Source organism: Somniosus microcephalus, chromosome 28 (assembly GCF_052327205.1).
Source record: "Somniosus microcephalus isolate GS21.2 chromosome 28, FLI_Smic_1.0, whole genome shotgun sequence".
Lineage (NCBI taxonomy): Eukaryota > Metazoa > Chordata > Chondrichthyes > Squaliformes > Somniosidae > Somniosus > Somniosus microcephalus.
In genome coordinates, this window is record NC_141014.1 from 47,215,456 (window position 1) to 47,240,323 (window position 24,868).

The 24,868-nt window shown below is 46.0% G+C and overlaps 4 protein-coding genes across 4 annotated transcripts in view; all 4 read right to left on the reverse strand.

Moving 5' to 3' along the window:
* Positions 1–24,868, reverse strand: part of LOC147099771 (ferritin heavy chain B-like) — a 74,106-nt gene that overhangs the window by 15,525 nt on the left and 33,713 nt on the right. The window lies entirely within an intron of this gene.
* On the reverse strand, positions 1,351–4,147 carry LOC147099773 (ferritin heavy chain, oocyte isoform-like). Its single transcript, XM_085969370.1, has 4 exons — positions 4,007–4,147; positions 2,531–2,677; positions 2,022–2,147; positions 1,351–1,675 (listed from the first exon to the last, which is right to left on the reverse strand). Exons 1-4 carry the CDS (start codon positions 4,106–4,108, stop codon positions 1,523–1,525), a joined length of 528 nt encoding a protein of 175 aa, XP_085825496.1. The 5' UTR covers positions 4,109–4,147; the 3' UTR covers positions 1,351–1,522.
* On the reverse strand, positions 9,694–12,242 carry LOC147099774 (ferritin heavy chain, oocyte isoform-like). Its single transcript, XM_085969160.1, has 4 exons — positions 12,081–12,242; positions 10,849–10,995; positions 10,481–10,606; positions 9,694–9,723 (listed from the first exon to the last, which is right to left on the reverse strand). Exons 1-4 carry the CDS (start codon positions 12,180–12,182, stop codon positions 9,694–9,696), a joined length of 405 nt encoding a protein of 134 aa, XP_085825286.1. The 5' UTR covers positions 12,183–12,242.
* On the reverse strand, positions 16,503–19,323 carry LOC147099775 (ferritin heavy chain B-like). Its single transcript, XM_085969372.1, has 4 exons — positions 19,164–19,323; positions 17,692–17,838; positions 17,180–17,305; positions 16,503–16,831 (listed from the first exon to the last, which is right to left on the reverse strand). Exons 1-4 carry the CDS (start codon positions 19,263–19,265, stop codon positions 16,679–16,681), a joined length of 528 nt encoding a protein of 175 aa, XP_085825498.1. The 5' UTR covers positions 19,266–19,323; the 3' UTR covers positions 16,503–16,678.

Below are 24,868 nucleotides of genomic sequence, written 5' to 3' on the forward strand. Positions count from 1 at the left end.
GCCGAATGGCCAGTTTCTGTGCTGTAAATTTGATGTAATTCTTAAAACACAGGCGCCTGTAAAGTTTTTCACATCGAGTGAGCTGAAGACTTTGTTTTGTCTGAAACATGAAGCCATCAAACCCGTCAGCACGCAAACCCATCCCGACTCGTAGAATTGCGGCTCATCGTCGTGTGAAATGTGGGGACTCAGATACCCCAGAAATGCCTCCGAGAGATGCAAAGACATCAACGTGGAATGGCTGAAGATGGCAATTTCATTGCACCCGCTGCAGTTCTCAGCTAAGTTCCTAAATTAGCTTGTAAACACTGGCGTGTTGTAGCTTCAGCATCAACGGTTGAATCCATTCCTGGGGGTGAAGGACACAAATGGAGATGCAGTAGGATTTGGAAAGGATGATTGCTATTTGTTGCGAACTGCACAATGGGCCTGAATACTAATCAATACATTTATGGAGGAGCTGCTGGTAGTGGGTTTATACATTGATGGAACAGGCAGGGAGGGGGGGAAAAGAGTTTCAGGAGAAGTATCTATTTAACTTGGGGGTTGTACTTTGTTCATTTAATGAAATACATTTACTCCTTCCAGAAGGATTATATTTTGTGGGAATACAGTTCCACATGCATTCCTCATCCTTCAATACCTTACCCAAGACCATGAGTGTTGGCAGGCTGGTCAACACTCATGGTCTCGGGAGAGGGAGGAGAGGGGTCCCAGAACAAAGCCCAATAGGGTATTCACACTTTCCTAGTAAGATATCTTTGGAATTCTCTACCCCAGAGCACTGTGGATGCTGAATCATTGCCCTTCGTCTGCAACACAAGATTGAAGTATTTGCAAGAAATACATACAATTGAATGGAGATCTTTCAACCGGTGTCTGAATATCCAAGTTAAATATTGTAAAATTACAGCAGCAAAAAAAAAATTCATATGACTGTTCCCATTGGCAGAAGGTTCAAGAACCAGAGGCCACCAATTGAAGGTGATTGGCAGGAGGCCCAAAGGCAACCTGAGGAAAAACATTTTTATGCAGGGAGTGGTTAGGATCTAGAATGCACTACCCGAGGGCGGTGGAGGCTGATTCAATCGTGGCTTTCAAAAGGGAACTAGAAAATACCAGAAAGAAAAAAATTGCAGGACTACAGGAAGAAATGGTGGGGGAGTGGGATGAGCTGAAATGCTCCTGCAGAGAGCCGGTACGGACTCGACGGGCCTCCTGTGCTATAACCATTCTATGACCGAATCCCATGACAACACTGCTGCACAGCCTAGTGTAATACGGGAAATGTCACCAAGTTATGCTAACTGGAACAAAAACTACTAAAATTTACAAAGAGTCAAAATCCAGTCCAATATTGAACAGTTTATTTACAGTTAGTGACATTTCACATTAAGAGCTCAGGTCTCTCAGCTCTTGTACAAAGTCACAAGCCATCATTCCCTACAGGACAGGAGTCTCACACACAATTATAAATACAAGTACTAAACACAATAGGCTTCATCCCTGCAGTCACTTCAGGTCACTCTTCCCCCAGGGTGTGCTTATCAAACAGGTACTCTCCCATGCCATTCTCAGGGGCTCCCAGTCTCTTCAAGTTGGTGATGTGATCGCCAAGCTTCTTGATCATCTTCACTTGCTCATCCAAGTAGTGGGTCTCCAGGAAGTCACACAACTGGAAAAAGAGGGAAACTAGTTATGTCCAGCAGCAGATTTCAAGGAACATCCTAGCTTCCCAGAGAGTTTAATCCTCTTGGACTGCAGGATAGTCTAGTGGTGCAATTGAGATTAATGGAATTACTGCATCATTAGATTAAACTTCCTGCACAATAGGGGCATAGATCCTAGAATCACTGGGACACATTTACTCGTCAATGTCCACAGTAGGCCAAGCTCCCACCAATCAAAAACCTAAAAAGCACCAACACAAAGCTATTGGGCATAGAGATCTTTTGAATAGGCTCAAGGTTCCACCACCTCCAACTTAACAAAATGCCCACATTACAGCATCAAGAACTTACATGAGGGTCAGTCCTCTCAGTGGAGATTTTGTGCAGATCCAGCAGACTCTGGTTGACATTCTTCTCCAGCTGCAGAGCTCTCTGCATCGCCTCCAGACCATTGCTCCACTCATCCTGCTCTGGTTTCTGGAAAGGGAAATACAGACAGTTCACTGTACAATGGATTAAACAAACAAGTATTGAAGGAAATTAGGGGTGCAAACGTCTACTGTTACCATGAATCAATGTGTTAACAGAAAATAGAACTACTGCATTAAGCCAACACAACTCCCGGAGTCAAATAACAGATGTATTGAAGGGGAAGCTAGATATGTACTAGGGAGAGGTGTATAAAAGAATATGCAGATAGGGTTAGATGACACACGGTGGGAACTGGTTCGTGGAGTATAAACTCTGTCATGGACCGACTTGGCCCGTGTTATAAATTGGAACCAATTGCTTTGGAAAGTATTTGAAACAATCAGTCCGAGGGGTTCCAGACAGAAGGTCACTCGTTTATTGAGCCAAACCTTGATGTCCGCCAAGATGATTCGGCCTCCACGCCGATTCTGGAATTTCATCAGTTTCTCCGCGTGCTCCCGTTCCTCGTGTGACTGCTCCTTGAAGAACTCGGCAAAGTGACGCAGGGCAACATCATCCCGGTCAAAGTAATAGGACTATGGAGAGATCAGAAAAGTCGTTGTGTATCTCATAGCAGACCCATCATGGGTATTGTACATAAAGCCAACCTGGATTTCGCTTTCTTTCAAAGGGTTCAAGTCTCACTGAACTTGTTGTACATTAGCACAGGCCTACTTACTTCACTAACCTGGTAGAGTGGACAGTCTGACCCCTAGCAATAGGGAAACTGGCCAATGGAAATGGCAACAAAAAAAAAGAGGCAACATGAGCAAACTCAAGTGCATGAACTGCCTGAAAAAGGGTGGTGGGAGCAGATTAAATAGTAACTTACAATTATTGGCCCAGAGCTATTGCCAAGGGGCATTAGAAGCAAACCCATTAAAGTCTAGTCACAGTGCACAGTTCATGTAGTACATCAAAGAGGAGACACTGGTCTGAGTCTTACTGGCTACATTCATCCCATGGAACTAAAATTACCACAAGCAGCATTAATTTGGCACCTTCAACACTAATCAAGGCATTTCAGAGGAGAACCAGATACCAAGGAATAAAGGTTCATAAACCTTCAGAATTTGAAGTGCTTGGTCAAGGTCAAGAAGTAGGAAAGCAGAGGAGTTAAGGGAGAGTTCCCGAGTAGGGTCAAAGTGGCTGACAGATTTACCACCAGTACGGCAAAGGGAGTTAGAGAAAAGACAGAAGGGCACAAACTGATACTTAAAACTAGGAGATTAAGAATATTAGGAACAGGAGTTGGCCATTCAGCCACTCAAGCCAGCTCCACCATTCAATTTGATCATAGCTGACCTGTAGCTTTACTCCATCCCCCTCGAGACCCTTACCCAACAAAACCATCTGTCTTGAAAGCTCCAATTGTCCCAGCATCCACAGCTAGGGGGCGGGAGGAGAAAGCAGGTAAAGAAAGTGTTCCAGATTTCCACCACCCTTGTGAAAAAGTACCTCCTGACTTCCCTCCTAAATGGGCTACTTCTAATTTTAAGATTACATCCCCTCATTGCAAAAGCAAAAGTAGGGAAAGGCCATGGAGTGATTTAGAAGTGAGGATAACAATTCTGATTTACACACTTTGAATGCAGAGTGTATTCCAAATATAAACTTCAACACCACACTCACAAGAGCCCAGGAAAGAGAATCATTAACATACTCAGAATATGGTTCAGTTACTGCAAGGACCAGAGAGGCAGTTTTTTTAATTAATGCACATGATTAATTAATATAATGCAATTTTAGCTCTAAAAATGAATTTACTGTGCATAGATTGAGGGGTGGGCTAGATACAGCACAGAATTTAGTAAAGTAACATTACATAGACTCCACTATGAAGTGGTCAGAAATACAAGACTCACCATGGAGAGATAAACATAGGAGGAATAGAGCTCCATGTTGATCTGCTTGTTGACAGCATCCTCACAGTCCTTGTGGTAGTTCTGACACACTTGAGAAGCCATCCTAATTATTATTATTATTTATTGCTAAATCTAAACTTTGTTGAAGTAAGAAGCTGGGATTTAACCAACCCCCCAAACTCCTAGTATTTATACTGCTGGATAATCCAGGGCGTGACCGCCTAGGTGATGAGTGACATTCCTCAATACCCAATCAGAAGTGGCAGCCTCTCTCTCAGAGCACCAATCAAGTAAAGGGAGGAGGGGGAGATGACACCCAGAGCCAATCATGACTTTGAAAAATGAGTGTCATTGGCTGACAAGGCAATAAGGATCCCAAAGGAAGGGGACACTAGCGTAGTGGTAAATTTAGTGAACTAATTAATCCGGAGGATTTGACTGATGATCTGAGTTCAAATCCATCCACGGCTGTTGGGGAATTTAAATTTAGAGAAAAAAAAATAAGGATCCCAATCACCCTGACTTTCCTCAAACACAGTTCGAATATCTGGAATCACAGGCTTATCTTTAGGCTAATCAATTGGGACGATTAAATCATCAATCAGAAACATTTAAACCATAAGTGCCCCCCCTTTTTAAAGGGGCACAAACAATAAGTTCCAAATTATGACAAAACTGACATAAAAACTTTAAAAATTATAATTGAGTTCCCTGGATCCACTCCGCACTCCAGTCCCTCTGGTGCCCACCGGTTAGGGAAAGCCTCAAAGGGAACCGTCAGACACTGCGTGCTCCCTCTTCAGGGACACCCAGGCATTGGTTGTAGCCACGGAAGAGAGGTGGGCAGCCGGAGCGAACACCCCCCCCGCATCGACCGCGCTCTGCCTGGACCAGTTGAGGGCCACCTTGCCCAGGTTAATTGAATCCTCCGTTGTTTGCGAGTCAGTGTCTTTTGAATAGTTCTGCGTGGTTCAGTGGGTTGGTCATTTTCAGGTATCTGCGGGTTTGAGGGAACATCCAAACTGATCAGTGAGTCTGCAAAGCGGGTCAGGAGAATGGAAAGTGCGTGTGATGAATGTGACAAACACAAGTGCTCAGAAGTAAGAGAGGAAATAGCAGAGGCTCTGACCATCATTTTCCAATCTTCTCTGGCTTCAGGTGTGGTGCCAGAGGACTGGAGGACTGCTAATGTGGTACCGTTGTTTAAAAAGGGAGAAAGGGATAGGCCGAATAATTACAGGCCAGTCAGCCTAACCTCAGTGGTGGGAAAATTATTGGAAACATTTCTGAGCGACAGGATAAATCTTCATTTAGAAAGACACGGATTAATCAGTGACAGTCAGCATGGATTTGTTAAGGGAAGGTCGTGTCTGACTAACTTGATTGAATTTTTTGAGGAGGTAACCAGGAGGGTGAATGAGGGTAGTGCATTTGATGCAATGTAAATGGATTTTAGCAAGGTTTTTGATAATGTCCTGCAAGGCAGACTGGTCACGAAAGTTAAAGCCCATGGGATCCAAGGCAAAGTGGCAAGTTGGATCCAGAATTGGCTCAGAGGCAGGAAACAAAGGGTAATGGTCGAAGGGTGTTTTTGTGACTGGAAGGCTGTTTCCAGTGGGGTTCCGCAGGGCTCAGTACTGGGTCCTTTGCTTTTTGTGGTATATATCAATGATTTAGACTTGAATGTAGGAAGTATGATTAAGAAGTTTGCAGATGATACAAAAATTGGCTGTGTGGTTGATAATGAAGAAAGCTGAAGACTGCAGGAAGATATCAATGGACTGGTCAGGTGGGCAGAACAGTGGCAAAAGGAATTCAATCTGGAGAAGTGTGAGGTCATGCATTTGTGGAGGGCTAACAAGGCAAGGGTTAAATGGTAGGACACTGAGAAGTGCAGAAGATCAGAGGGACCTTGGAGTGCATGTCCACAGATCTCTGAAGTTAGCTGGACAGGTAGATAAGGTGGTTAAGAAGGCATACGGGATACTTGCCTTTATTAGCTGAGGCATAGAATATAAGAGCAGGGAGGTTATGCTTGAAATGTATAAAACACTGGTTAGGCCGCAGCTAGAGTACTGCGTGCAGTCCTGGTCACCACATTACAGGAAGGATGTGATTGCACTAGAGAGGGTACAGAGGAGATTTACGAGGATGTTGCCTGGGCTGAAGAATTTTAGCTATGAGGAAAGATTGGATAGGCTGGGTTGTCCTATTTATCCCTCAAATAAAAACAGAAAATGCCGGAGACACTCGGCAGGTCAGGCAGCGTCTGTGAAGAGAGAAACAGAGTCAACGTTTCAGGTCGATGACCTTTCGTCAGAACTGGAAAAAAGCCGGAAATGGAACAGATTCTTAAGCAAGTGAAGAGGTTGGGAAAGGGGGGAAAAGAACAAAAGGGACGGTCTGTGATAGGATGGACGGCAGGAGAGATTAAGAGACATTGAGAGATATTCAAGGCAAAGGGAGATGGTAATGGGACAGGTTAAGAAACAAAGGATGGCTCTAGATGAAGTGTAAATTGTGCTTTCTTTTAAATATTAATCCCTCAACCAACATAACAAAAACAGATGATCCGGTCATTATCACATTGTTGTTTGTGGGAGCTTGCTGTGTGCAAATTGGCTGCTATGTTTCCTACATTACAACAGTGACTACACTTCAAAAAGTACTTCATTGGCTGTAAAGTGCTTTGAGACGTCCGGTGGTCGTAAAAGGCGCTATAGAAATTCAAGTCTTTCTTTTCCCTAATCTCATTCTTTTGTATTTTCCCACATTATATGCCATTTTCCACCCACCTATCCCAATCCCTTTGTATTTGTAGGTCCGCCTCACCCCCATTATTAGATTCATGCCAGCTTTAAATGATGGTTAACTGTGTATGTGTGTTTTTGTAATGTTTTAAATATTACCTTTTGCACGAGTACATTCCATGTATTTGACATGTACTGGGGTAAGTCTGGTCTATCCGCCGGGGAAAGGATGTTTGAGTTAAGCTGACGGGATTGGGGGGATTGCAGGAAGAGAGAGGCAATCACTGTGTGTACTCTTTTTGAGCAACCCATAAACAAAGAGACTAACTAAACTCAAAACATTAAGTGAAACTTAACAAATTAAGTTGAAATTTGGTTGCTGGGTGATGAATCACTCCAGTCCCCACGGGGCCCACCGGTCGCAGGAGGCCTCGAGCGTGCCGGGTTCACCGCGTGCTCCATCTCCAAGGACACCCGGGCACGAACGTGGCCACGGAAGAGCGGCAGTCAGTCGGCCGAACGACCCTCTGCTGCCTGGACCCAGTTGCTGGCAATCACTGTGTGTAGTGTTGGTTGTGTAGACTTTGTCCCACTGATGTGAAGAGACTATCTGTTATAGACTTGTTTTAGTGATTAATCTCTCTTGATGTTTGACTGTCGAGAAGGAAAGTACAAATGGAAAGAGGCGAGGAGACTGGTGAATCTTCTCTGGTGGAACAGGTAGTCCAGTAAATCATTCTGAGATGAGAGTTACTGAGGTTTCCCTCAATCTGGTCAGGGAAGGACGGTGCTGGGGTTCCATGGATACCTTGTGTTCCTGTTTGGACCACAACACTGTGGGATCAACAGGAAGGAACAGGCTAAGAAAGCACATCAAAGGTCTAACACTATTGAATGAAAGATGAAGTAAGGAAAAGTGGGACTAGTGGACTGACACACGTGTTCATGTGATACAGGTATGTTGAGAATAACCTCAGATTTTCACCCAAGGTCAAAACTCAGATAAAGCTCTAACACTGTGACCACGTCTCTAATTGTTTATCCTATAGTTACCTTGCTCTATTCTCCAACTCTCCATTAGGCTTAGAAGTGGCAGCTTTAGCCGTAGGAACCTAGTGCAGTGTGGTTCTAAGCCAATGGGACTCCATGAAGAGAGTATTGTTCTTCACCCCCTCCCCACCAACAGAAATGATCTTCACCAAGAAAAGAATCCCATAAAGGCCAGTTGGAACTCCCAGATTTGAATTAGGACAATTCTACTAGACTAGATTGGGTGTTTAACCAAATTGTCTGCAACTTAAAACATCAAATGAAACTTAAAATTTGGTTGCTGGGGTCGATGATGCATTCCAGTCGCTGCGGAGCCTACCCGTCACAGAAGGGCTCGAGCATGCTGGCCGACACCGCGTGCTCCATCTCCAGGGAGAACCAGGCGCAGACAGGCAATCGGGCCGAACAACACTCAACCGCCCGCTGCTTGGACCAGTTAATGGCCTTTTTGGGAAGGCCCAGGAGCAGTCCTCCGAGAAGGTCCTCTCATCTGCCTGCTCCCTCCACACTGGGTGACCGAAGATCAGGAGCGTGGGACTGAAGTGCAACCCAAAATTGAGCAGCTCCTTTCACATAATGAATGAAAGGAGGACTGCCACCTCACATTCTGTGTAAACACAGCCCAGTGTACTCTTTTAGTTTGGACCAACAACAAATTTGACTGTAAATTAACAAAAGTTCAACTAAAACATAAATCAAATTAAAATTTGGTTTTCTGGGTTGACGAGGCACTCCAGTCCCCGCGGCGCCCACCGGTCGCGGAAATACTCAAGCGTGCCGGCGGACACCGCGTGCTCCATCTCCAGGGCCACCCGGGGGCGAACATGGCCGCAGAAGAGAGGCAGGCAATCCGGCTGAACGACCCCCCGGACCAATTGATGGCTTTTTTTAGCCAGGCCCACAAGGGTGACCGTAGATCAGGAGCGTGGGACTGAAGTGCAACCAAAAATCAAGGAGCAGCCTCTTCAGGTAATGAAAGAGGGGCTGCAACCTCTCACATTCTATGTAAACGTGAAACACGGACTCCTCCAGGCCGCAAAAAATGCAGGCGGCCTGGGAGTCCGTGAACCTATTTAAAACCATATTGCACGGGACCGCTCCGTGCAACACCCTCCAGGCCAAGTCCCCGATGGAACAAGGGAGGACTCCCGCGTAGAGAGCCCTCCATTGGGGACCTCCGCCACCGCCGGTCAGCAAGACGCCACGCCAAGGCGTGTCCGGATGGCAGACGCAGACGGCAAAGTGGTGTCTGCGCAGGAGCAGCCCGTACAGGAAACTCCTCCGCACGGAATGAAAAGGCACGGAGGGTCTTTCCTCGAGACGGCGCAAGTTGTGAGGAGCCGGTTTCCGAGGGGAGTTTCGGGGCCGGGCGCCGATTAGGAACTCCGTCTGAACGGGGGCAAGCTCGGACGGGATCGCCCCACGTGCTCAAGCCGCCTCGATACACCTAGTGGAGCCAGGGCCCAGTGCCACTTTCACCGACTCAATGGCTTGGACCACGAGCCGGACGTTGGCCCAGGACAGGCGCCGCGCCAGCTCCTCCGGCGCCATCCAGCCCGCTCCTCCGCCATCGAGCAGATCCCCGACTCTGGTCACCTTGCCAGGCACAGCCCTGCGCTCCGCCAGCCACCCGAACCCACGGTCGTGAAGGTGCGGATTCCTGAGCAACGGCTCCCGAAGGAGAGCCGCTGCTCCTGAGGGGCGGGGGAGGAAAAAAAGAGCTCCGCCTGGAAGCGACGTAGTTCCAAACCCATAGCAGTTCCTGGTAGAAGACAGGCAGCTCCCGCAGGCTGGCACGCATGCCGCCCACTTTCACAAACAGGAGCTGCGTGGCGTAATTGAGGCCGTGCAGCTGGTGGAAGAAATACGTCGCCAACGCACACCATCTCAGAGGACACAGCCCAGCGTAGCTCTTGTCTGAAGACAACCAAATGTTATCAGAAAATAAGCAACCACTCAAATTTACAAGGAGACAAAATCCAGTCCAATGTTGGACAGTTTATTTACAGTTAGTGACAGTTGATATTACAGAGCCCAGGTCTCACAGCTCTTTGTACAAAGTCACACAACCCATCATTCCCTGAAGGACAGGGTCTCCCACACAATTATATAAACACGAGTACTGAACACAATAAGCTTCAGTCACTCTCCCCCAGGGTGTGCTTGTCAAACAAGTACTCTCCCATGCCATTCTCAGGGGCTCCCAGTCTCTTCAAGTTGGTGATGTGATCTCCAAGCTTCTTGATTATCTTCACTTGCTCATCCAAGTAGTGGGTCTCCAGGAAGTCACACAACTGAAAAGAAACAAAAAGTGAAACTAGTTATGGCCAGTAGCAGATATCAAGGAACATCCAAGCTCCCCCCACTTCCTCTAGAGTTGGGATTTTAATCCTCTTGGACTGGAGGATAGTCAAGTGGTGTAATTGAGATGATGTAAATTTGCTCAAATGATCTAGTAATTCCTGTACAATAGATGCTTAGATCCTGGAACCACTGCGACACACTTATTCTCAATGTCCACATAAGGCCAACTGTCCCATCCTCACCCCAACCCCCTTAAGAACCCAGGAGACACCCCAACACAAAGCGATTGGGCATGTAGATTGTTGAATCAGCTCAAGGACAGCAAGGTTCCACCACCTCCAACATACCCAAAAACCCAACAAGCACTTACATGAGGGTCAGTGCTCCCAGTGGCGAGTTTGTGCAGATCCAGCAGACTCTGGTTGACATTCTTCTCCATCTGCAGAGCTCTCTGCATCACCTCCAGACCATTGCTCCACTCATCCTGCTCTGGTTTCTGAAGGTGAAAGTCACAGTTCACTTACAATGAATTAAACAAAAAAGACACAAGACAGCACAAGGAAAACAGGGGTGAAAAGCAGCCAGAAATCCATGTTACCATGAACCAATGTGTCACAGGAATATAGAATGACAGCATTAAGCCACTAGAACCATGGATTCAAATTGGAACTAATTGCTTTAGAAAGTATTGGAAACAAGGGGAACCCAACAGAAGGCCACTCATTTATTGAATCCAACCTTGACGTCCTCCAAGATGATTCGGCCTCCACGCCGATTCTGGAATTTCATCAGTTTCTCAGCATCCTCGTGTTTCTCATGTGACTGCTCCTTGAGGAACTCTGCAAAGTGACGCAGGGCAACATCATCCCGGTCAAAGTAATAGGACTGTGGAGAGAATTTTAAACAGCTTCATCAGACCTAGATCTTCATATACAATGCAAGATTATATTTACCCCTAGTTAGCTAGTGAGTTCTTAATCTTGCAAAAATAGATAGAACCATAGAAGATAGGAGCAGTAGTAGGCCATTCGGCCCCTTGAGCCTGTTCCAACGTTTAGTGAGATCATGGCTGATCATCCAAACAAGTACCCTGTCCCTGGCTTCTCCCTTGATCCTGAAGATACCATTGGTTAACTAACAAAATGCAATTCACTTCACTAATCTGAACATGTTGGCCAGCTTCTCCTCCCAAGAACCAGGATGAAACAGTCAACCAACAAATATAAACTATAAACTACAGTTCAGGATTATATTTCATGACCAGTCAAACTAAACTCTACTGCTGGATAAGTAGTCCCTCCTCTACTTCCTGTCATTCAGATGAGATATTAAACAGAGGCCCTGTCTGTCCTCAGGTGGATGTGAAAGATCTCAAGGCACTACTTCAGAGAACAGGGGAGTTCTCTCCAGATTCCCAGGCCAATATTTATCCCTCAACCAAAACAGATGATCTGATGAGTCTCATTGTTTGTGCAAGCTTACTGTGCACAAATTGGCTGCTGCATTTCCCACATAACAGGTGGCTTCATTGGCTACAAGGCACTTTGGGAGGTAGTCAAAGAGATCTAGGCACAGTGAACAAGGCTTCAACACCAGGATTCCCAGAACTTCACTTCCAGTTAAAGAGAAAGCTAGTGAGGACCTGCCATCATGTCACTCACTAGTCACCCCACTGAAACTGAACTTTGTTTCATATCAACAAGCACCAACAGTCACTTGACCAGGTTTGTGTTCTTCTGTTACAAACTCAGGCAGCAGCTGAGCTAGTTCCATATATTAAACCTGCTCAACAGAGTGCAGCTGCTACAAGGAGCAGGCCATCAACACAACAAGCTCACCCTGAAGTACTCACTGCTCAAAGATTGCTTCCCCAGGTAAGGAAGTCAAGAGAAATATAGTTGAAAGCCAGTTCATGGAACTACAGAATGTCCAGCTTTTAAGAATACAGCAACAAGGAATACAAGACTCACCATGGAAAGATAAACATAGGAGGAATAGAGCTCCATGTTAATTTGCTTGTTGACAGCATCCTCACAGTCCTTGTGGTAGTTCTGACGTACTTGGGAGGCCATCTTCACTATTTCCTGTTATACTATTACTGCTCACTAGCACCTAGAAAGTTCAAAAACTAACCCTTTCTAACTCAAGCTCTTGTATTTATACTACTGGGACAGCCTGCATTCAAACAAGGAATGACATCACCAATGACGATTGACAATCCCTGAGAGCCAATCAGGAATCTTTCCTGAATCCAGGCACCAATTAACAAAGGAGATGGGGTGTGGGGGAGGAGGGGGGGAGACCCAGAGCCAATCAGAGCTATGGAAAACCGGCAGGTTTGGGAGATCAGTCTCGGTGATGTCACTGCTTTTGGGTTCCTTGACCTTCTTCAAATCGGAAAGTCTCTCGTTGTTTGATGCTCTCATTTGAATTAAATGACAATTTGCTGCTTTTCAAAAGCTCAAGGTGCTGAGAATCATCCTTCGCTATCGATGAATTTTCCTACAATCGTTCCTTCATCGTCGCTGGGTCAAAATCCTGGAACTCACTGCCTAACAGCATTGTGGGAGTACCTTCACCGCACGGAGTTCAAGAAGGCGGCTCACCCCCACCTTCTCCAGTGCGACTCGCGCCGAGCAATACATTCTGGCCGTTGACAGCGACGCCCACATCCCGTGAATTAATATTCTAAAAATGGAATAAATTGATTGGAAACATCTTTGTGTGTTATGGAACATACACCAGAGTATTATTCATTTCACATTTTCAGATTCTGTAGAACCGGGACCCATGAGGCTTGACTTTCCATTAAATATTTCTCCCCATCACACAATCCCTTCGGATGTAAAGACAGAAATTTCTCTTCCAGAAAAAACAGGCAAGTTCCCGATGGCGGGGAGTCCAGAACCAGGGGTCACAGCCTAAGGATAAGTGGGAAGCCATTTAGGACTGAGATGAGGAGGAATTTCTTCACCCAGAGAGTGGTGAACCTGTGACATTCTCTGCCACACAGGGCAGTTGAGGAAAATTCATTAAATATATTCAAGAAGGATTTGAATATATTTCTTGAGGCTAAAGGGATCAAGGGATATGGGGAGAAAGCAGGGACAGGGTACTGAATTTGGATGATCAGCCACGATCTCATTAAATGGCTGAACAGGCTCGAGTTGCCGAATGGCCGACTGATGCTCCAATCTTCTATGTTTCTCTGTGTATTTTCCAGCCCGTCACTCGGGGAGCTGCTACCAGGGCTGTGCTTCTTTGTAGTCAGACTGTAGGAAATGTATCGGCACGGAGCGGGGTGAACGTCGACCTCATAGATTTTGTGAGATGCAAACAGTTACCATTAGTGCCGTTCTGACCTCAGTGCGGGGAGTGCTTGCAGCCGAACCGCACCCGAGTTCAACGTGTTAAATTGGTATAGAACCTCGGTTAGACTACACTTGGAGTACGGTGCACGGTTCTGGTCTCCATAGAATCATAGAATAGTGCAGCACAGAAGGAGGCCATTCGGCCCATCGAGTCTGTCCCGGCTCGTTCAAAGAGCAATCCAGTTAGTCCCACTCCCCCGCTCTTTCCCCAGGAACCTGGAACTTTTTTCTGCTTCAAGTATTTATCCAATTCCCTTTTGAAGGCCACTATTGAATCTGTATCCACCGCCCCATCAGGCAGCGCATTCCCAATCCTAACCACTCCTTGTGTAACAAAGTTTTTCCTCCTGTCGCCTCTGGTTCTTTTGCTAATCATCTTAAATCTGTGTCCTCTGGTTATCGACCCTTCAGCCATTGGAAACAGTTTCTCTTTATTTACTCTATCGAAACCCTTCATGATTTTAAACGCCTCTATCAAATCTCCTCTTAGCCTTTTCTGCTCTAAGGAGAATATTACAAAAAGGATATAGAGGCACTGGAGAAGGTGCACATTTGATTTACAAGGATGATAGCAGAACTGAGAGGTTATATCGATCAGGAATGACTGAACAGGCTGGGGCGCTTTTCTCTAGAAATAAGAAGGCTGAAGGGTGACCTAATGGAGGTCTTTAAAATTATGAAGGTGTTTTGATAAGGTAGATGGAAAGAAAATGCTTTCACTTGTGGGGGAGTCCAGAACTGAGGGCCATAAATATAAGATAGTCACTAATAAATCTAACAGGGGATTCAGGAGCAACTTCTTCAGTGGTGAGAATGTGGAACTCGCTACCACATAGGAGTAGTTGAGGCGAAGAGCAGAGATGCATTTAAGGGGAAGTTTGGTAAGAAGGGAATAGAAGGATATGCTGATCGGATTAGATGAAGAAGGGCGGGAGGAGGCTCGTGTGGAGCATAAACACGGGCACGGAGCAGTCGGGCCGAATGGCCAGTTTCTGTGCTGTAAATTCGATGTCATTCTTAAAACACGGGCGCCTGTAAAGTTTTTCACATCGAGTGAGCTGAAGACTTTGTTTTGTCTGAAACATGAAGCCATGAAACCCGTCAGCACGCAAACCCATCCCGACTCGTAGAATTGCGGCTCATCATCGTGTGAAATGTGGGGACTCAGATACCCCAGAAATGCCTCTGAGAGATGCAAAGACATGAACGTGGAATGGCTCAAGACGGCAATTTCATTGCACCCGCTGCAGTTCTCAGCTAAGTTCCTAAATTAGCTTGTAAACACTGGCGTGTTGCAGCTGCAGCATCATCAACGGATGAATCTATTCCTGGGGGTGAAGGACACAAATGGAGATGCAGTCGGATTTGGAAAGGATGATTGCTATTTGGTATGAACTGCACAATGGGCCTGAATACCAATCAATACATTTATGGAGGAGCTGCCGGTATTGGGTTTATACATTGATGGAACAGGCAGGTAGGGGGAAAGAGTTTCAGGAGAAGTATCTATTTAACTTGGGGGTTTTACTTTGTGCATTTAATGAAATACATTTACTCCTTCCAGAAGGACTATATTTTGTGGGAATACAGTTCCGCACGTATTCCTCGTCCTTCAATACCTTACCCAAGACCATGAGTGTTGGCAGGTTAGTCAAACATGGTGGGGGAGGGGGAAGGAGAGTGGTCCCAGAACAAAGCCCAGTAGGGTACTCAGTTTCCCAGTAAGATATTTTCAAATTCTCTACCCCAAAGGGCTGTGGATGCTGAACCATTAACTATATTCAAGGCTCAGATAGATTTTTAGATTGTAGTGGGATCAAGGGATATGGAGATCGGGCTGGAAAGTAGAGGTGAGATTGAAGATCAGCCATGATTTTATTGAATGGTGGAGCAGGCTCAAGGGCCGCATGGCCTACTCCTGCTTCTAATTAGGTTATGTGGATAGCAAGCCGATATGGCAATTGTTGATTCTCCTCCACCACCACATCAATTGTAATCCCCTTATCATGAGTTCAGTGAGCTCCAACATTGCTGGTCTGTGCAGCAGTTATTTGTTTCTCTGCCCAGAAAGGCTATAGCAGCAGTGGTGAGTTTGTTAACGGAGTTACCCCCACTAATGACTGATGGGGATCTGTAGCAGTTTACTGAATACAAACTGCTCTTCCCCAGGGAAAATATAATTCTTAGAGAATGCGAAACCAGAGCTTTCTCTTCATTGGACTGAAATGACAGAACACAGTCACAGCAAATCATCCTTGTGTTTATTATAACTTGTATTTCATTGTAGTGGCTAAATTATAACTCTCCAAGCTCTCAAGGGCAGGGGGAAATATTCATCACCATGCCAACAAGTACTTCTATTTAACTGCCTAGAGCCCAAGCTTTGGAATACCCTCCCTAAACCTCTCTGCCTCCTTTAAGACTCTAAAACCTACTTCTTACCAAGCTTCAGGGGTCCCTGGTCCCATTAGCTCATTTGGCTGAACACACCTTTGTACATTAAGCTGTTGTATTACAGCATTGCACTTTGTTTGCAACACAAGATTGACAAATTTCCAAGAAATACATAGAATATCAAAGTTAAATAGATTAAAATTACCCCGGCAAAAAATATAACTGTTCCCGTTGGTGGAAGGGTCGAGAACCAGAGGACACAGATTTAAGATGATTGGAAGGGGGCCCAAAGACGACTGAGGAAAAACTGAACGCAGCGAGTGGTTAGGACCTGGAATGCACTGCCTGAGAGGGTGATGGTGGCAGACTCAATCTCTGTTTCCAAAAAGGGAACTAGACAAGTACCTGAAGGATAAAATGGCAGGGCTCCAGAGAAAGGGCAGGGTGTAGTACTAGCCGAAGTGCTCCTGCAGAGAGCCAGCATGGGCTCGACAGGCCTCTTGTGCTGTAACCATTCTATGACCAAATCCCATGACAACACTGCTGCACAGCCCAGTGTAATACTGGAAATGTAACCAAGTTATGCTAACTGGAACAAAAACCACTAAAATTTAGAAGGAGACAAAATCCAGTCAAATATAGAACAGTTTATTTACAGTTAGTGACATTTCACAGTAAGAGCCCAGGTCTCTCAGCTCTTGCACAAAGTCACAAACCATCATTCCCTACAGGACAGGCATCTCGCACACAATTATAAATACAAGTACTAAACACAATAGGCTTCATCCCTGCGGTCAGTTTAGTCACTCTTCCCCCAGGGTGTGCTTGTCAAACAGGTACTCCCCCATGCCATTCTCAGGGGCTCCCAGTCTCTTCAAGTTGGTGATGTGATCTCCAAGCTTCTTGAGCATCTTCACTTGCTCATCCAAGTAGTGGGTCTCCAGGAAGTCACACAACTGGAAAAAAGAGGGAAACTAGTTATGTCCAGCAGCAGATTTCAAGGAACATCCTAGCTTCCCCGCAAGAGTTCAATCCACTTGGACTGCAGGATAGTGTTGTGGTGCAATTGAGATTAAAGGAATTACTGCATCATTAGATTAAACTTCCTGCAGAATAGGGGCATAGATCCTAAAATCACTGGGACACATTCACTAGGCAATGTCCACAGTAGGCCAACCTCCCACCACTCAAAAACCTAAAAGGCACCAACACAAAGCTATTGAGCGTGAAGATCTTTTGATTAGGCTCACGGTACCACCACCGCCAACTTAACAAATGCCCACATTACAGCTTCAAGAACTTACATGAGGGTCAGTCCTAACAGTGGCGAGTTTGTGCAGATCCAGCAGACTCTGGTTGACATTCTTCTCCAGCTGCAGAGCTCTCTGCATCACCTCCAGACCATTGCTCCACTCATCCCGCTCTGGTTTCTGGAAAGGGAAATTCAGACAGTTCACTGTACAATGGAATAAACAAACAAGAAAGTATTGAAGGAAATTAGGGGTGCAAATATCGAATGTTACCATGAACCAATGTGTTAGAAGAAAATAGAACTACAGCATTAAGCCAACACAACTACTGGAGTCAAATAACAGATGTAGTTAAGGGGAAGCTAGATAAGTACTAGGGAGAGGTGGATAGAACAATATGCAGATAGGGTTAGATGAAACATGGCTCGTGGAGTATAAACTCTGTCATGGACCCACTTGGCCAAATGGCCTGTTTGTTCTAAATTGGAACCAATGGCTTTAGAAAGTCTTTGAAACAATCAGTCTACGGGTCCCAGACAGAAGGTCACTCGTTTATTGAGCCAAACCTTGATGTCCTCCAAGATGATTCGGCCTCCACGCCGATTCTGGAATTTCATCAGTTTCTCCGCGTGCTCCCGTTCCTCGTGCGACTGCTCCTTGAAGAACTCGGCAAAGTGACGCAGGGCAACATCATCCCGGTCAAAGTAGAAGGACTATGGAGAGATCAGAAAAGTAGTTGGGTATCCAATGGCAGATCTATCATGGGTATTGTACATAAAGCCAACCTGGATTTTGCTTTCTTTCAAAGGTTTAACGTCTCACTGAACTCGTTGTACATGAAAACTAGCACAGGCCTACTTACTTCACTAACCTGGTAGAGAGTGGACAATCTGACCCCTAGCAATAGGGAAGCTGGCCAATGGAAATGGCAAAAGAACCAGAGGCTACATGAGGAAACTCAAGTGCATGTACTGCCTAAAAGGGTGGTGGGAGCAGATTAAATAGTAACTTGCAAATATTGGCCCAGAGCTATTGCCAAGGGGCACTAAACAAACCCATTAAAGTAGAGTCTAGTCACAGTGCACAATTCATGTAGTACATCAAAGAGAAACTGGTCTGAGTCTTACTGGCTACATTCATCCCATGAACTAAAATTACCACAAGCAGCATTAATTTGGCACCTTCAACACTAATCAAGGCATTGCACAGAAGAACCAGATACCAAGGAATAAAGGTTCATAAGCCTTCAGAATTTGAAGTGCTTGGTCAAGGTCAAGAAGTAGGAAAGCAGAGGAGTTAAGGGAGAGTTCCACTGAGTAGGGTCAAAGTGGCTGAAGGCTTTACCACCATTAAAGCAAAAGGGAGCTAGAGAAAAAGACAGAAGGGCACAAACTAGTACTTAAAACTAGGAGGTTAAGAATATTAGGAACAGGAGTAGGCCATTCAGCCACCCAAGCCTGCTCCACCATTCAATTTGATCATGGCTGACCTGTAGCTTTACTCCATCCCCCTGGAGACCCTTACCCAACAAAACATCCGTCTTGAAAGCTCCAATTGTCCCAGCATCCACAGCTTGCGGGATGGGAGGGCAGGAAAAGAAAGCGTTCCGGATTTCCACCACCCTCGTGTGAAAAAGTGCTTCCTGACTTCCCTCCTAAATGGGCTACTTCTAATTTGAAGATTACATCCCCTCATTGCAAAAGCAAGGTAGGAAAAAGCCATGGGGTGATTTAGAAGTGAGGATAAGAATTCTGAATGCCACACATTGAATGCAGAGTGTATTCCAAATATAAACTTCAACACCCTCACAAGAGCCCAGGAGAGAGTCATTAAGATACTCAGAATAAGGTTCAGCTATTGCAAGGACCAGGAGAGGCAGTTTGTTGATGAACACACAAGCTGATAAATTGCATTATTATAGCTTTAAAAAATGAATTTACTGTGCATAGATTGAGGGGTGGGCTAGATACAGCACAGAATTTAGTAAAGTCACATTACATAGTCTCCATTGTGAAGTGGTCAGAAATACAAGACTCACCATGGAGAGATAAACATAGGAGGAATAGAGCTCCATGTTGATCTGCTTGTTGACAGCATCCTCACAGTCCTTGTGGTAGTTCTGACACACTTGAGAAGCCATCCTAATTATTATTATTTATTGCTAAATCTAAACTTTGTTGAAGTAAGAAGCTGGGATTTAACCAACCCCCCAAACTCCTAGTATTTATACTGCTGGATAATCCAGGGCGTGGCCGCCTAGGTGATGAGTGACATTCCTCAATACCCAATCAGAAGTGGCAGCCTCTCTCAGAGCACCAATCAAGTAAAGGGAGGAGGGGGAGATGACACCCAGAGCCAATCATGACTTTGAAAAATGAGTGTCATTGGCTGACAAGGCAATAAGGATCCCAAAGGAAGGGGACACTAGCGTAGATTTAGACTTGAATGTAGGAAGTATGATTAAGAAGGTTGCAGATGATACAAAAATTGGCTGTGTGGTTGATAATGAAGGAAGCTGAAGACTGCAGGAAGATATCAATGGACTGGTCAGGTGGGCAGAACAGTGGCAAAAGGAATTCAATCTGGAGAAGTGTGAGGTCATGCATTTGTGGAGGGCTAACAAGGCAAGGGAATACACAAGGGTAGGACACTGAGAAGTGCAGAAGATCAGAGGGGCCTTGGAGTGCATGTCCACAGATCTCTGAAGGTAGCTGGACAGGTAGATAAGTTGGTTAAGAAGGCATACGGGATACTTGCCTTTATTAGCCGAGGCACAGAATATAAGAGCAGGGAGGTTATGCTTGAAATGTATAAAACACTAGTTAGGCCGCAGCTAGAGTACTGCGTGCAGTTCTGGTCACCACATTACAGGAAGGATGTGATTGCACTAGAGAGGGTACAGAGGAGATTTACGAGGATGTTGCCTGGGCTGAAGAATTTTAGCTATGAGGAAAGATTGGATAGGCTGGGTTGTCCTATTTATCCCTCAAATAAAAACAGAAAATGCCGGAGACATGTGGTGTATGTAACCGTTCCACCTTTAAGAGAACTATTTTAAGAGATGCACTACTTTATCTTGGCTGCTGTATACTGTAATACCGGTGGTGACCACACCGGTATATAAGTGCTGTGTAATGATTTATTGGGCAGTTCAGCCTGACTTCCGACTAGTAAAGACCTGTTGAATTTACTCTTGTGGTCTGTGTGCAGCGATTCTTATTAACAATAACTAGAACACACAGACTTAACAGTGGCGACGATGACGATCTTACCCTGCGGCAGAGATATATCCAAGGCAGTTTAACGGGCGTCGAGAAGAGGCATCCGCCCTCGTCATCCTGCTGAGAAAAGACTCGGGTCTGAAGAGCAAGGAAGAATCCTGACACGAAGCCTTCCATCAGCAACAGGCAGTGATCATCCCTTCTATCACGGTGGTGGGTAAGCCGATCAGCGACGAGCAGCAAGTCGGCCACGTTGGCTGTGAAGTAGGGGAGGGAAAAACGGAGGATATAAGGGCGGCGAACTCGACCACGGCCGGGGAAAAGAGCCGGACAGAAGTCGGGGCCAGAGGCGCTGAGACTGGGGCAGCGTAAGGCACGGGAGCCGCGGTGAATGCAAACGCAACCGGAGTAAAAGACTGGGCTGCAAGCGGGCTGGGAGATGCAACAGCGTCGAGAGAGAGCTCGACCGCGACCGGGGAAAAAGGCCGGGCAGCTACCGAGGCCGCGAGGCGTGGGATAAAAAAAAAAAAAAAAAAAACGCGGAGAACTCAGCCGCAGCCGGGGGAAAGGACCGGACTGCAAGAGGGGCTGGGAGGCACGATTTGAGAACCGCTGGGGAGGGCGAACGCAGCAATACGGCAATCGCCATTACAGCCAGCGGGGGAGAAAGCCAAATGCGGGAAGCCGCCATTTTCGTAGGCGGGGGAAGAAGACAAGTGCGGGAAACCGCCATTTTGAAAAAAAAAAAAAAAATTCTTTTTGTTTCTCAAGAAGATTGCGAGGATGCCTAAGCGTGGTAACATCAACGATTTCGATCCCGATGTTGAAGATTGGGCCACGTATGTAGAACGTATAGAGATTTATTGTAAGGCAAATAAAATATCAGATGAAGATAAAGCACTAACCTTACTAAACTCAATGGGTGCGAAGACATACGGGCTATTGAAGCACCTTCTATCACCAGCTAAACCGGCGGATCAGGCTTTCGCTAATATTGTTGCTGTCCTGAGAAATCATTTGAACCCCACACCGCTGATGTTAGCGGAACGATTTAAATTTTATGCGAGAACGCAACTGAAAGAGGAAAGCAACGCGGAGTATTTAATTGAACTGCGTAAGTTAGCGAAATACTGTCAGTTTGGGGAAAGACTGACAGAGGCACTGAGAGACAAATTCGTGTGTGGATTGTCGAAAGAAGGAACACAAAAGCGGCTGCTTGAAGAGAATGATCTTACACTTGATAAGGCTGTCACTATTGCAGCATCGCACGAAGCCGCAGCGAGAGGCACTGCGGAAATGCAGCTGAAGGCAGCGGTACTCAGCGTAGATCAAATGGCTTTGGGTACAGCGAAATGTTATCGTTGTGGAAAGACAACACACGATCAGAACCAATGCTGGTTTAAAAATCAGGAATGTAGAAAATGTGGCAAGCTTGGTCACATAGCTAAAGTATGCCGGTCAGGAAAGAAGACCAGCAACAAAAAGTCACCGCAGGAAAAGTGCAGAAAGGTACATAAGGTGGCTGAGAAGAGTTCGGATGAACAGAATTCGGATTCAGACTCCAACAGCAAGGAACTGGGTAGTCTGAGAATTCACAATGTGAGTAAGGAAGCTGACCTACAAACCATCTGGGTCACACTTCAGATAGCAGGAGTCCAAGTGAAGATGGAATTGGACACCGGATCGGCGTTGACGGTCATGAATAAGCAAGATTACAAAAGGTTATTCACACATATTCCCCTACGGGATACGGAGATAGCATTGCAGACATACACGGGGCAAAGAGTATACCCCATCGGAAAGATAAAAGTCAAGGTGGTACACAAGGGCAAAGAACACCAAGGAATGTACTACCTGAGGGAGGTCCACCACTTCTGGGACGGGAGTGGATCAGGAAAATAAATATGGACTGGCACTCCCTAAAAGCAATAACGGTAGATTCCGGAAAAAAAGATGTCAAACCTGAACGATTGTCCAGAATATTGGATGAGGTTAAAGAGGTGTTCCAACAGGGACTGGGAACACTGAGAGGAATTACGGCAAAAATCATGATTGCAGAACATGCAAACCCAAAATTTTTCAAAGCCAGACCGGTACCTTATGCGATACGACCTGCTGTGGAAGCTGAGCTGGAAGGGCTAGAACGTTCAGGAGTACTGTCTAAGGTGGACTGGAGTGAGTGGGCCACGCCCATTGTTCCCGTCATGAAGCGTTCATCGAGTAACAAGCCAGGGGAACCGGGGAAGGTCCGCATCTGTGGAGACTTCAAGATCACGGTTAATCCGGTGCTTCACACGGTGCAATATCCGCTTCCGCGGATTGACGATATCTTTGCTTCATTGTCTGGCGGGAAACACTTCACCAAGATAGACCTGGCGCAAGCGTACTTACAGATGGAAGTTGAGGAAGAGTCGCGCCAGTATCTCTCAATCAACACGCACAGAGGCTTGTATCGATATAATAGACTGGTTTTTGGAGTGGCTTCGGCTCCAGCAATTTGGCAGAGGGCCATGGAGCAGGTATTACAGGGAATTCCAAGCACTCAATGTTACTTGGACGATATCCTGATTACAGGAGATGACGTTGAGGAACACCTTGCAAATTTGAAACTGGTGCTCACCAGATTGAAGGAATATGGACTTCGAGTTAATCGCCAGAAATGTGAGTTCTTTCAGAAACGGATCTCGTACTGTGGTCATGTCATTGACCAGGAGGGGCTGCACAAGTCACCTGACAAGATCGAAGCTGTTGTGAAGGCTCCCGCTCCGGAAAATTTATCCCAGTTGAGGTCGTTCCTAGGGTTGATTAACTATTACCATAAGTTTCTGCCAAATCACGGTGCTGCACCCGCTGAACGCTCTTTTGCAGAAAGAAGTACCGTGGAAGTGGAGCGAGGACTGTAAGAAGGCCTTTCGCAAAAGCAAGGCATTGATCACCTCAGAGGAAGTGTTGGCTCACTTCAACCCAACGCTACCTATTCGTTTAGCTTGTGATGCTTCTCCTTATGGTATTGGAGCAGTACTCTCACACAAGTTGCCAAATGGCTTGGAAAGGCCAGTCGCATTTGCATCCAGATCATTGACCTCCGCTGAGCGCAACTATGCTCAGATAGATAGGGAGGCTCTCAGCCTTGTGTGGGGAGTAAAGAAGTTTAATCATTACCTGCAGGGCCAGAAGTTTACACTGCTGACAGACCACCAGCCGTTGGTATCCATTTTTAACCCTAAGAAGGGTGTTTCGGTGATGACAGCACAGAGGCTCCAGAGATGGTCCCTTTTCCTAGGGGCACATCAATATCAGATAGAATTCAAAGGTACAAAGCAGCATGGTAATGCTGATGGGCTGTCGCGCCTGCCACTACCTACTGAGGAGGAGGCACCGACGGTTGACCCGGTGGAGTTCTTTCACTCGACCATCATCGAATGTTTACCTGTCACCAATGCAAATATTGAAAGGGAGACTAGGAATGACCCGACACTGGCCCGGGTCTACGAATTGACAGTAAAGGGATGGCCAGCCCATGGTGATCCACTGTTACCGGCATTCTCAGCAAGACGAGAACAGCTGTCCATCTGTCAGGGAACATTGATGTATGGAACAAGGGTGATTATCCCTCCTAAGTTAAGAGAGAGAGTTCTAAAAGAACTACATGAAGGTCATCTGGGGGGAGTCAAGATGAAAAGCCTTGCTGGGCTTATGTGTGGTGGCCGGGTATCGACCAACAGATAGAGGATCTGACGAAAAGCTGCTCAGGGTGCCAAAAAGTCCAAAATGCACCTCCAATTGCACCGCTGCATCCATGGGAATGGCCTTCAACCCCATGGCAATGTGTACATATTGACTTTGCTGGTCCATTCATGGATTCCATGTTTTTAATTGCGGTGGACGCACATTCTAAATGGCCAGAAGTGATTAAAATGACTACCACTACCTCGGAGAAGACGATCGCGGTGCTAAGAACGATATTTGCAAGAAATGGATTGCCAGAGCAAATATGTTCGGACAACGGACCACAGTTCGTGTCAGAGGAATTCCAGAAATTCCTGAAGAAGAATGGGGTGAAACATTATACCTCTGCCCCATATCATCCAGCTACGAATGGGCTGGCCGAGAGGTTTGTGCAGACGTTCAAAAAGGCAATAAAGGCCATGAGCGAAGATCAGATTCCACTGCAACACAAGGTGGACAATTTCCTACTGGCATATCGAAACGCCACCCATGCAACAACAAACCAAAGTCCTGCCATGATGTTCTATAACAGGAGGTTGCGGTCCAGGTTGGACTTGTTAAAACCAAATGTGCGGAGGGAAGTCGAAAACAAACAGTTCCACCATATCAATAACAAGCCCACTCGGAGTTTTGAAATAGGACAACCGGTGTTAGCCAGGGACTATAAAAACGAGAAATGGCAATCTGGAACAATTCGGGCCAGGCAAGGACCCCTGATGTACACGGTAGATGTTGGTGAAAATGTAATGCGACGTCATGCTGACCAACTGGTGGGATCGAGAACAAGGGTCGA

Bases quoted from the DNA above. Each gene is read 5' to 3' on its own strand.
- LOC147099773 (XM_085969370.1), bottom strand. From the start codon at position 4,108: ATGGCTTCTCAAGTGTGTCAGAACTACCACAAGGACTGTGAGGATGCT. The intron at 2,148-2,530 runs GTTTGGCTCAAT...TTCCCTTTCCAG, and splicing joins TCATCTTGGCGGACATCAAG to AAACCAGAGCAGGATGAGTG. The intron at 1,676-2,021 runs GTAAGTTCTTGA...CTCTTTTTCCAG, and splicing joins CTGAGAGGACTGACCCTCAT to TTGTGTGACTTCCTGGAGAC.
- LOC147099774 (XM_085969160.1), bottom strand. From the start codon at position 12,182: ATGGCCTCCCAAGTACGTCAGAACTACCACAAGGACTGTGAGGATGCT. The intron at 10,607-10,848 runs GTTGGATTCAAT...TTTCACCTTCAG, and splicing joins TCATCTTGGAGGACGTCAAG to AAACCAGAGCAGGATGAGTG. The intron at 9,724-10,480 runs GTAAGTGCTTGT...GGTTGTCTTCAG, and splicing joins CTGGGAGCACTGACCCTCAT to ACAAGAGCTACGCTGGGCTG.
- LOC147099775 (XM_085969372.1), bottom strand. From the start codon at position 19,265: ATGGCTTCTCAAGTGTGTCAGAACTACCACAAGGACTGTGAGGATGCT. The intron at 17,306-17,691 runs GTTTGGCTCAAT...TTCCCTTTCCAG, and splicing joins TCATCTTGGAGGACATCAAG to AAACCAGAGCGGGATGAGTG. The intron at 16,832-17,179 runs GTAAGTTCTTGA...TCTTTTTTCCAG, and splicing joins CTGTTAGGACTGACCCTCAT to TTGTGTGACTTCCTGGAGAC.